This window comes from Mesocricetus auratus, unplaced genomic scaffold (genome assembly GCF_017639785.1).
Source record: "Mesocricetus auratus isolate SY011 unplaced genomic scaffold, BCM_Maur_2.0 Super-Scaffold_100004, whole genome shotgun sequence".
NCBI lineage: Eukaryota > Metazoa > Chordata > Mammalia > Rodentia > Cricetidae > Mesocricetus > Mesocricetus auratus.
In genome coordinates this window covers 87,871,717-87,884,321 of record NW_024429189.1, presented here as the reverse complement: position 1 = coordinate 87,884,321, position 12,605 = coordinate 87,871,717, and the positions used below count along the sequence as shown (strand labels likewise).

General features: G+C 42.9%; 1 protein-coding gene across 5 annotated transcripts in view; it reads left to right on the top strand.

Annotated features, from left to right (window-relative positions):
* Tp53bp1 (tumor protein p53 binding protein 1) overlaps positions 1 to 12,605 on the top strand; it is a 74,318-nt gene that overhangs the window by 38,171 nt on the left and 23,542 nt on the right. For 4 of the 5 annotated variants that reach the window (XM_021226264.2, XM_021226265.2, XM_021226267.2 and 1 more), the window contains 4 exons: positions 2,964 to 3,083; positions 3,821 to 4,024; positions 8,528 to 8,585; positions 11,542 to 11,622. In XM_021226264.2, the coding sequence (XP_021081923.1) occupies positions 2,964 to 3,083; positions 3,821 to 4,024; positions 8,528 to 8,585; positions 11,542 to 11,622 (463 nt within the window). The remainder of the gene's footprint in view (positions 1 to 2,963; positions 3,084 to 3,820; positions 4,025 to 8,527; positions 8,586 to 11,541; positions 11,623 to 12,605) is intronic. The other variant, XM_021226266.2, reaches the window with a different exon arrangement.

Sequence of the window (12,605 nt, the reverse complement as noted above, 5' to 3'; positions counted from 1 at the left end):
TCAGTAGCTCAGGCTAGCTTCAAACTTAGTACCTATGCCTCCTGAGTGCTGGGATAACAGGCACTCCCTGTTATATTCCACCTTATGTTTTTGTTGTTGTTGTTGTTGTTGTTTTGTTTTATGAGACAGGGTTTCTCTGTATTGTTTTGGAGGCTGTCGGTCCAGCCCAGCCTCGAACTCACAGAGATCCGCCTGCCTCTGCCTCCCGAGTGCTGGGATTAAAGGTATGCGCCACCACCGCCCGGCCACCTTATGTTTTTAGTTAGATGGCTTTTCATCAGTGTAAGATGTGAGCAGTTCTTTTAATTATGTGTGAAGACAGACGGAAGCTGCTTTGCAGCATAGCCCAGTTAGGGGAGACCTTGCTTGCGTTGCATCTTTAAAGACTAGGGCTTTTGGGTTTCAGACCTGTCCTCACTCACCAGCCCTCTCCCATTCTTGGGGGGGGGGGTGCTTTTCTCTTCTTTAATAACTATCTGTTTCTATCTTTTATGAAATTCCCAAGGGGGAATTAAATGCAAACTGGAGAAACTTTGAGGGTGAGTGCGGTAGCTCATGTCTATATCTAGTCCTCGGGAGGCAGAGACAGGAGGAATGATGCATGTTGAAGGCTATCCTGATTGATGTACATACATAATTACAGCCTGTTAGGGCTCCCTATTAGACCCTGTCTTACCACCCCCCACACTATAAAGAGTTTTAAATATTGCTTTGAAGTAATGAACCCTGTGAATTTCTTAGAAATAAGACTAAACTTTCTACACAGGTGGTTTCCTTTTGCCTCTATTGTGTCTTCGTTTGTTGATATGCTGATATGCAATAGGATCGCCTATGATAATCTGGTAAAGAAGAAAAGATGTGATAATTTAAATAATGGTCTCAACATGAGAGAACCAAAATGTAGAAAATTCCAGTTAACTTAATAGGATAAAATATGACAACTTATTTTGCAGAATTTGGTGATAATCTGAAATTTTTTTTGTGGTTTTTTTTTTTGAGACAGAGCTTCTTTGTGTAATAGCACTAGCTGTCCTGTAACTTGCTCTGTAGGTCAGGCTGGCCCCGGAACTCACAGAGATTTGCCTGCCTCTGCCTCCCAAGTACTGGAATTAAAGGTACCGCCCGGCTGATAAATCTTTTTTGTTTGTTTGTTTTTGGGTTTTTTGTTTTTGTTTTTGTTTTTTTTTGTTTTTGTTTTTTTGAGACAGGGTTTCTCTGGCTTTGGAGGCTGTCCTGAAACTCGCTTGGTAGTCCAGGCTGGTCTCGAACTCACAGTGATCCGCCTGCCTCTGCCTCCCGAGTGCTGGGATTAAAGGTGTGCGCCACCAACGCCCGGCTTGTTTTTGGTTTTTTTGAGGCAGGGTTTCTCTGTATTGTTTTGGAGGCTGTCCTGGAACTCGCTCTGTAGACCAGGCTGGCCTCGAACTCAGCAGAGATCGTCCAGCCTCTGCCTGCAGAGTCCTGGGGTTAAAGGTTTGCACCATCACTGCCTAGCAGTAATCTAACTTATTAATGGTGATTTTCAGATGACTGAATAAGTACAGCATTTGGAGGATTGAACATGAATAATTAAGAAAAACTGGAGACTTACTTGGCTGCTCCCAGTTAACTGCGCACTGACTAAAGTTTAGGACTTAAAAGTATTTTTAGACTTATTTTATGTGTATGAATGTTTTGCCTACATGTATGTATGAGGACCATGTGCATGCTTGATGCTCACAGAAGCTAGAGAGGGCATCAGATCCCTTGCAGCTGGAGTTATGGATGGTTGTGTACTACCATGTTGGTTCTGGGAACCCAATTTGGGTCCTCTACAGGGTTCTTTCAACTGCTTAAACTGTCTGTATAGGCCAGAGGGTTGGGAATTTCCCTTTTATTGAAAACCTCAAAGGATTTCTAAGCCAGTTTATCGAAAGCCATGTTATCCAGCTTATCTCTGGTTACACTGTTGAAAGAACTGGAGTTGGGGAAAAGGGCTACTGTATGTAGAGAAAATGATTGATAGGCTGTGCTATCCAGGACTGAGGCATTGAAGACTAGATGAAGGTATCAGCAGTGCTGTCCCTAGGGCCTGAAAACATTTCAAGTCTCTATTATATTGATGCAATGAGATGGTCTTAAATTATTTTTAGTAAGTTGTGCCTAGTATTGTGCAAAGGAATCTTGCACCAAGGAACAGTTTCCACAATAAGACACTTACTGTTAAGTTTGAATGTCCATTAGTTTGCCTGCCTCTGCCTTTGAGTGGTGGGAGTGAAGGTGTGTGCTTTCACATCTGACTGAGAAGTACTTACTTTTATGTCTTCAAAAGTTTTTAATGTTTGTAATAATTTAATAGCAACCAACTAAACATGCGTGGGGATGCCTCTTATGGGGATTTACCATGATGCAGAAATGGAGTTTGAATATTGTCACCCTATTTTTATATCTGGAATGAGTGCTGTTCAGAACAGTTGAAGGAAAGCCTCAGATTTGATTGTTAGAACCAATGACTACTTTGAAGTCCTTTTTGGCCCCGGAGATCCTTTGTCACCTTTCAGAACAGACTGTATGTAACATCAGACTTTGCTTTAGAAGTCCTGTGGAACACAGAGCTAAGAAAGGAACTTTCTTGGTTGCATTTACTAAATTATGCTTCTAGACTCAAAGTATCCAGACCTGTGTTGTTTGGTTGTTTGGGTACAATGTTTTGGAAGTAGATGAGCCAGTGTTGCTCAGGCCAGTTTCTTTTTTTGCCTATTCTCTGGTGGTGCCTTGTTATTAGGGCTGATGATGGCTGTAAAGTTGCTGTTTTTTCTAGCGCCAGCAGGGAATTGGTTTGGATGGCTGGTGAAGGTGATAGAAATAAGAATTTGGGAAAAGAACAACTGAAGTTTTTTTTTTTTTGTAGTTCCTTATTTTTGTGTAACGATTACTTCAGTGTTTTTTTTTCATTATTGTGTTTTCATTTTTGTTTATTTCAGAAACCCCATTTCATTTCACTTTGCCTAAAGAAGGTGATATTATCCCACCATTGACTGGTGCAACCCCACCTCATATTGGGCACCTAAAATTGGATCGCAACAGACATAGTACTCCTATTGGTGAGTGATTTATAAAAAAGATATTTAAGGCATTAAAATAAACGCTACTTAAAGACCTTCTAAAGTTCCATTCTTTATGCAAGTGATACTTTAGATCTGAGGAGTTGGCCTGACTGAGAAGGCTAATGCTCGGTTTGGAGGAGCAGGGTATGATTTTACTGCTAGGCGATGAGAGGCGGTAAGAGGACCAAGAGAGGGTCGAGGGAAGAGTGCAAAGTTTTGTCATATCACTGGTAGAACTGGAGAACCAAGCTGGGGTATGGAACTGTTTTGCAAGAAGAGACAGAAGCATGGAGAAGTGCTGTGTGTGCTCAGTGCACTGGCTGGTCAGTCTGCTGCTTGACAGGGCAAGAAGATTTAGATCCTCTACCCTTGGGGCAGCAGGTAGATTTCTACATTAACCTATCTGTTTTCTCTAGTCAGTGCTGGGAGGTAACAGTCATGCCGCCTGGAGTCTCCTGCTACCTATGCCTGATGCTGGCTGATGTGGGTTGGCTGAGGGCTCATGCAGCATCCTTTGTCCAGATGCAGAAGTGGAACTGATCCTGTTGCTCCTCTTAAGACCAGGTGTCAACACTAGTTGGTAGTTGTCAATAATGTGACAGGATCTGTCCTAGGGACCCTCTTGAATCCTGCAGAGTGGTGGAGCCAGACAGGCAAATTGATCATTTCAGATTGCTGTTTTTCATGTTTGTATTTTAGTGTTCTTTCTTTCTTCCTCCCTGCCCCCCTTTCAGGGATTGGCAACTATCCAGAAAGCACCATAGCAACCAGTGATGTCATGTCTGAAAGCATGGTGGAGATCAATGATCCTCTACTTGGGAGTGAAAAAGGAGATTCTGAGTCTGCCCCAGAAGTGGAAGGAAAACTGTATCTGAAAATGAAACTGGTTAGTCCCGAGACAGAGGCCAGTGAAGAATCTTTGCAGTTTAGCCTGGAAAGTAAGTTTTACTTTATATTAGTATTGGGTAATTAGTTACTCCAGGCTATCTAGGAAGTACTAATTGTCTTCTATTTCTAATGAGGGATACTTCTGTCATTGTAAATGTATTTGTTAAAGCTTATTCTCACATTTCATCTTTGACTTTTGGCGAGTCCCTGTGATGTTACTGAAGATGAGGTATTCTGTTATTTTATGGTATTTGTTGCTTGTACCTCTCCCATACTGAGTAATTGTTTTTTACATTCAGGAAGAGTTTAGGGCTTCAGAAATGTCTCAGTGGCTAAGAGCTTGTACTGCTTTTCCAGGAGCCAAGTTCTGTTCCCAGCACCCACATCAAGGGCTCCAAATATCTGTAATTCCAGATCCATGATGATTCCTCTGGTATAACATATCCAATCTCTGTATATATACTTAATTTAAATAAAAGAGTCTGGAGGGGAGTAGGATTGTGAATTACATTATACATTGAGGTTGACACTTTTCCAGACGACACACAAGTTGTTTAGTGTGGTTAGAGTAAAACGAGGGCGTCGGATCCCCTGGGGCTGTGTGAGCTGCCATGTGGGTGCTGGGACTCACACCTGGGTTCTCTGGAAGAACAAGTGCTCCTGACTGCTGACTCTTCAGCCCCCTCCCTTCCCAGAAAGCGTTCTTATAAAAGGGTTTGTAAAGGAACGGAGAGGGGAACTTGGGAAGTAGGGTTAAGCCGTGGAAGCCTGTGAGAAGAAAGTGACAGTGTCGGATGACAGGAGCCGAGGTGCAGTGGGATATGGTTTGGCACCTGGCAGTGGGCGTCATGCTAGCGTGAAGCTTCGGCTTGGCCCAGAGAGAGAGGACAGACAGCTGGCAGCCTGGAAGCAGCGCAGCATGAGGATAGCAAGCATAGGATAGAGCTCCAGCCTGTGCAGAAACACGTTGAGTGGCAGGGGAAATGAGACGTCTACAGCACAGATGAGTAAACAGTCCCCCTGGAATGGCCCTGACCATCGCCTGCTTCATAGAGTGTAGTGCTGACTGTGGGCTGCTAGCAGTTAACCGATTATCACCAGAGAAGAATAAAATGGGTAAGTTGGATTGTGCAAATTGGTATCCATGTAGTAAAACCCATTTCCGTGTGGGATGGGAGCTATACTGAAGGTAATTGAGGAGGAGTGGGTTCAAGTGGAGACAGCAACAGATTGCACTGATGAAAAGTGTATGGGAAAGGAGAGGAAATCCTGACAAGCCCGAGAAAGGGAAGGGTTGATGAAAGAAAGGTTTGTTGTTTCTAGACTGGAGAGGCCTGGGGAAGTTCATAGACTGAAAGAGAGGCTCAAAATCAGGGAGCTCCGGTGAGATGACTGCAGATGAAGGCGCCTGTCCCCAACCCTGACAGCCTGAGCTCCATCTCTGGGACCCATGTGGAAGAGAACTGACTCCAGAACTGTCCTCTGACCACACACACACACACACTGAGACATGAAGACAAAAATGTAGTTAAATTGCTTTTTAGAAGTGAGGGGTAGAAGCCAGGCAGTGGTGGCACATGGCTTTAATCCCAGCACTCGGGAGGCAGAGGCAGGTGGATCTCTGTGAGTTCGAGGCCAGCCTGGTCTACAGAGTGAGTTCTAGGACAGCCAGGACTATACAGGGAACCCCTGTCTCGAAAAACAGCAGCAACAACAACAAGAAATGAGGGATGGGTTAAAGATGAAGGGATGGGTTAATTAAGGTGAAGGTGTTGAAGGAGGTGGGAGGGGCAGTTTAAAAACCTAGTAGGTTTGGACTTCATGAGACCAATTTTAGCTCGTGATTCTGAACTTGTGTATACACATTAAATCTCATGGCTTAGGAAATAGGTCCCATTTATTGTTGTCCAACCTTATTTTGCAGGCGAGGAAGCATAGCCTGGGAATTAGATGTTGGCATTGTGGTTCTCAAACTGTAATTCTGTTTTGTTTCTCAGGGTGTAATGTACATTATATTAGTAAATTCCCATATGCTGTTTGACCTCCCTGAGAAGCTGGTTCTGGAGGCAGATCTAGTGCAGATCCAAGCATGCTCATGTCATGTGTCTTCCCGGAGTATGTAACAGGGAGAAAGGAAGCAGCAAGCAGCTAAGGGTGTTAAAACCATTGTAGCCTTAGGAATAGCTAGAAGGTGAGTGTGCCATTGCTCACCCCAGGGCATGGAAGTTCCTTCAGTAGGAAAGAGAAGAGGCAGGCAAGCTCCCCCGGGAGAGAATGCTGTGTCTGTCTGTCCAAAACCCCCAGAGGGACCCTTGCTAGCTGCCTCCACAGGACTGCTGCATGGTTTCTGCTGGATGCACCTGATTGCATGATGTTTTCTAGCTGCTGCCGGTCACTATTTAATAACCTCACTCATTTGAAACTGTGAAGACATGACTAGCATAGACCATTCTCCAGACCAGACAGTACTCAGGGCTTATGGACTGGAATTTAGACTGAAAATGGGAGTTAAAGTATTCCATGATTTCACCTTTATTGCTGTCTTTGAGATTAAAAAAGGGCTTATCAAGAGAGATTTGCTGATGGTGGCTTTTGAGATACTGGAACAGGAGGACTTCAACTCCTGGCCATTTTGAGCTGAGAAGGTGGGGGAGGGGTGAGAGAGGAAGAGAGAATGGTGGAAACATGTTAGCACTGAAATTCTGACTGGGAAGACCTAGATGCTGCTGACAGTATGGTTCATCAGTCACATTGGTAAACAGTACCTCCCATTTTATATTTCTTACTACTAGGAAGGTAGTAGCATCAGGCCCTAGGTCACAGATTCATTGACATTATTTCCTCCTCATAGCAGCTGGTGAAGTTGGTCTTGTTTTATCTGCTACAAACTAGGAAACTGCAATTCAGAATGACAAAGCATTTTACCCTAGGCTGCCTAAGCTCAAGAGCCTGCCTCTAGCCACCTTTCCTGAACAAGGCTCTAACTATTGAGCTTGATGCACTGTAGAATAAACACTAAGTCATGAGTGTTTGTGAATGTTTGAAAGAATTTAAAAGCTATTTTTTTCTGAGACTGGGATAAATTGCAAATGAAATGAGCACAATTTAATCCTTTGACAGGGACACTGTTAAGAAAACACCATGTTCTTGCTGGGGCTCTTTTGTGTCCTTAAAAACCTGTTCTTTTTTTTTTTTGTTTTTTTTTTTTTTGTTTTTTTTTTTTTGTTTTACGAGACAGGGTTTCTCTGTATTATTTTGGAGGCTGTCAGTCTAGCCTAGTAGCCTTGAACTCACAGAGATCTGCCTGCCTCTGCCTCCTGAGTGCTGGGATTAAAGGTGTGCGCCACCACCGCCCGGCTAAAAACCTGTTCTTAAAAACATTTTTAACTTACTTTATTTTTATGTGTATGAGTATTTTGCCTGCACGTATGCATGTGTACCATGTATTTGCCTGGAGTCTGTGAAGGTCAGAAAAGGGCATCAGATCCCCTGGGGCTGGAGTTACAGATGGTTGTGAGTCACCTTGTGAGTGCTGGAAACTGAACCAGGGTTTACAAGTGCAGCCAGTGCTCTTAAAGCCTTTTGGCAAGGTCTTAGGTGCTTTTTAACATGTGTTTCTCAAATGAATCATTGAATTTATATATTAGCTTAAAAATATTTTCCTATACATTTATTTATCTGTCTGTTCATCCATCCATCCATCCATCTATCTATCCATCTATTTATTTTGAGATAGAGTTTCACTATGTAGCCTAGGCTGTTCTAGAAGTACTGAATAGTACAGGATGGCCTTGAACTTGAGATCCTTTTGCTTGAGCCTCCCAAATATTGAGATTACAAGGGTGTATCATGCTACCCTTGGCTTGTCATATAGTTTATTCATTTTTTGCTTTTCATTTTCTTTTTTAAATAAAATTTTAGCACAGCATGGTGACATACACCTTTAATTCCAGCTCTTGGGAAGCAGAGACTGATAGGTCTCTGTGAATTTGAAGTCAACTTGGTCTACATTAGGAGAGACCCTGTTTCAAAAAATTCTTTTAACATTTTGTTCATTTGTTTTTTGAGACAGGGTTTCTCTCTATAGCTTTGGAGGCTGTCCTGGAACTCGCCCCGTAGATCAGGCTGGCTGGTCTTGAACTCGCAGAGATCCACCTCCTGAGTGCTGGGATGAAAGGTGTGCGCCACAACTGCCAGGCTTTTCTAACGTCTTTTAAAAAATGTTTTTAGGTTTTCTTTTGTATTTTCTCATGTGAATTTTGTATTTCTTTTATGGGGAGGTGAATTGTGATTCAGGTGGTTTAGTTTTCACTTACAGATACTGCAGATTTACAGTTCTGGCTAAGCAGACATGTGTTCTACAGGAAATTTGAGATCAGATTAAATGGTAGAGATGAGAAAGACTCGTGCTGCTGCAGCAGCCCTTGCTGTTGATTGCTGGTTGCCTTATTCTGTTTCTTTTTGTTGCTGGTGCAGCGAGAGAGGCTTTAGATGTGGTGCTAACTGAACTCTGCTTCTCTTCCCTTTCTCTCGTTGCTTTTGTTTTTGTCCAGAGCCTGCTACTGCTGAGAGAAAAAATGGATCAACTGCTGTTGCTGAGCCTGTTGCCAGGTAACCAGGGCTCTTTGTTATTTAGAGGAGTTGAATACAAAGGTACAGCTTGAAGAGAGGAAGATAATATAGCAGCACAGGAAAACATTCAAACACAGAAAATCCAGCATAAATGAGTCAGCAATGTGTTGAATTGTAGGCTTTTTTAGTAATTGAAAGTCTAACAAAACTTTTGCTGTCCTTAATGTTAAGAATACCTGGTAGGTTGCCCCCCATTCATATGAGTGTCCTTTTTCTGTTCCTTTTCTGTGGATGACTGAGTGAGAAGACAAAGGAGATGACTCTAGACACATTGTCCTTCTGTGTCTAGTACTCAGCTACAACCCTAGGACATTTTGACTTTCCTTGCCAAGTGAACTACTATGTTGAGTTGTTTTTGCTTTGTCATGAATGCTGCATTGCTGTCAGTGACGTATGCCGGGATACTTAGGTATTGGTGTCAACGCTTTGCTGTGGCTGTCAGACTAGGATTGGTTGATTGTTTCTGGCACGAGTCACCCCAGCATGAGAGCCCTAGAGAGCAGTTGGTGATGAGCAGTTGGTGACATACAAGTGCAGACTCTGAAGTCAGCACAGGCAGGCACCATGTATGAAGGCTGGATGAAGAAGGCTGAGGGTGACAGCTGGATTTGTGTCCCATTTGAGAGGGCACTGCCTGTGCCAGTGGTCATCAGTTTTGATGGAGCTTGCTGGGCTAGAGCCCAGTTGCAGCGCTTGCCTAAGTGTGAAGGCTTTGTTCAGTCCTGTACTATGATAAATTAATAAGTAAGTGACAATTTTAAAAAAAGGATTCAAGCCGGGCGTTGGTGGCGCACGCCTTTAATCTCAGCACTTGGGAGGCAGAGGCAGGCGGATCTCTGTGAGTTCGAGGCCAGCCTGGTCTACAAGAGCTAGACCCAGGACAGCCTCCAAAGCCACAGAGAAACCCTGTCTCGAAAAACCAAAAAAAAAAAAAAAAAAGGATTCAAGCTTTTGAAGAGAATTTTAAGTTTTTAAAAAAGATAATGTGCCTGCTGACTAAATTCAACCTTCTTGGGTTTCTGAACTTTTTTTTTTTTTTTTTTTTTTTTTTTCTCCGAGATAGGGTCTCTCTGTGTACCTCTGGTTGTCCTGGAACTTGCTCTGTAGACCAGGCTGGCCTTGAACTCATGGAGATCCACCTGCCTCTGCCTCCTGAGTGTTGGGATTAAAGTGTGCACTGACACCACTGCCTGTGCATGAGAATCTGTATGTTAACATTTTTGATCTTTGGGTTCATCCTAAGAAATCACTTAAAGGGGATGAACTTGGATCAGTGGTTAGGAGCACTGCATGCTCTTTGAGAGCACCTGGGTTCGTGGCAGCTCACAACTGTCTGTAACTCCAGTTCCAGATGACCTCTGCCTCCTTTGGCCTTGGAGAGCACTAGGCATGTATGTGGTACACAGACATACATGCAGGCAAAACACCCATGTACACAAAATGGTAAAATAAATAAAAACAAAATGTTAAAAGAAAGAAGTCATTTAAAATAAGATTTATTTGTAAATGATTGTTACATCCTCTGCATTTAGGTGAAGCATTTGAGTGTGGAAAACAGTTAGGCTGTGTTCAGAGCACTTGATGCCACCTTAGTTTCTAATCATCTTGCTGTGGGAAGACTAGAGTGTAGCCAAGAGAGTAGTGTACTATGCACTGTAAGTGCCAGTCTGATTATAAAATCTTGGAGCACCCCCTTCTACCAGTGGGTTGTTTTGAAGATGATTCCAGCTTCATATCATTTTATGTAATATCTTGATACTAACTCTAAAAGATAAGGATTCTTATTTTACAATTGACCATATTGTTACTTCTGAAAAGAGATAGTGATTCCTTAATGCTATAAAGTATTTGGTGTTTCTATTTCCCTGCTTTGTAATATTTTCTAGTTAGAATCAAGATCCCCAGCCAAGCGGTGATGGCGCACACCTTTAACCCTAACACTTGGGAGGCAGAGCCAGGTAGATCTCAGAGAGTTCGAGGCCAGTCAGGACTGTCTTACAGAGAAACCCTATTCTGAATAATAATCAAAATCCCTAATCCACAAATCATATCTGATACATTTAGTTTTGTATGTTTGTTTGTTTTTCTGTAGCTTTGGAGCCTGTCCTGGAACTCGCTTTGTAGACCAGGCTGGCCTCGAACTCACAGATATCTGCCTGTCTCTGCCTCCCCTGAAATTAAAGGCAGGTGCTACCACCACACAGCTTTTTGTTTTTATTTATTTATTTATTTATTTTTGGTTTTTCGAGACAGGGTTTCTCTGTATTGTTTTGGAGGCTGTCCTGGAACTCACTTTGTAGACCAGGCTGGCCTCGAACTCACAGAGATCCGCCTGCCTCTGCCTCCCGAGTGCCGAGATTAAAGGCATGCGCCACCAACGCCCGGCTTTTGTTTGTTTTTTAAATCGTAGTATTTGTTCCTCTTTTTTTTTTTTTTTCTGTTCCTTTTCCAAATTATCTTCAAAAGGTACTAGGTTGTTTGTCCTATTTTGTTTTTTACATCCTGGATTTTTTTTCTTTAAATCGCTTTAGTATTTAATAAGTCTCCTACTTTTCCTTCAGTGGCCTCACTGAAGGTTTTTTGTGTATTGGTGTTTTGTCTGCACCTGTGTCTGTACAGCACATATGCACCTGGTGCCTGTGGAGACCAGAAGAGGGTGTCAGATCCCCTGGAACTGGAGTTACAGATGGTTGTGAGCTGCCACATGGGTGCTGGGAATTGAACTGGGGTTCTCTGGAAGAGCAGCCAGTGCTCTTAACTTAGTCCCTATACTTCAAAGTTTTTTATTGTATTAACTTGAAACATCAAGAGTTGGCTTTTGGGGATAATAATGGATTGGAGTTTGAGATGTAGAGGAACTCTGTGTGTAAAGAAGGTGCCCTCCAGAGTTATTTTCCATTTGAAACTGGCAAGCTGCATTGCTTTATTATTTTAGTCCCCAGAAGACGGTGCCTGTGTTTAGCTACAGGCAAGAGAAGGAGACTTGGAGTGAGGATCCTCCCTCTGTACCCATCAGGTAAACATTTTCTGTTTCTCTTTTTGAGACAAGGTTTCATTTAGTAGTCCTGACTGGGCTTGAACTCACGGAGATCTGCCTGCCTCTGCATTTTGACTGATGGGATTAAAGGCATGTGCTACCACTCCTGGCTTATTTTAAGCTGCATTCATTCATTCTGTAGTTGATTCCATTTCATGGTATTGATTGCCACTGTTCTGTGAAATTGGCTACTTATTTATTCATTCATGGCTGGGTTATGTTGTATGTTTATTTGCTTGTTTATTTATGGCTAGATTATATTGATCTGTGTTGTTTGGCTGGCTTAAGCATTGCTCTTGCTTCAGCTTCCTGAGTAGGTGAGAATCATAGATGCTTGACACTGTACCTCACATCAAGCTTATTTATTTGTAAGATAATCATTTGTGTGTTTGTCCATGTGCACGGGTGAGTGAGCACGCATGTCTTCCTTAGTCACTTTGCTCCTTTCTTTTATTATTTTTTAAATTTTAATTAGTTTTGTTTTTTTGAGACTGGGTTTCAGTATGTAGCCTTCACTGGCCTGGAACTCACTATGTAGACCAAACTGACATTGAACTAATAGAGATCTGACTGCCTTTCTCTCCTCAGTGCTGGAATTAAAGGTGTGTGCCACCAAGCCTGGCCTCTTCCTTTGTTTTTAATTATGTGAATGTGTACAAGGGTACAGTTCTCATGGGTGTCCGAGGTGTTGAGTGCTCTGGAGCTGGAGTTCCAGGTGGCTCATGGTGAACTGAGTGGAGGGTGCTGACCTGGGATCCTCTTCCGTGTGGTATTCACCATTGACCCTGGTGACCTCTCTCCAGCCTCCTCCCTATTCTTTGAGACGGTGTGTCTCTCTGAACCTGGAGCTCAAAGATTGGCCAGATTTGCTGACCATTGAGCTCAAGGATCCTCATATTTCCATCATTACCCTACCCTGAGCACAGGAATTATTGACACAGGCTTGTCAACCAAAATGAAGT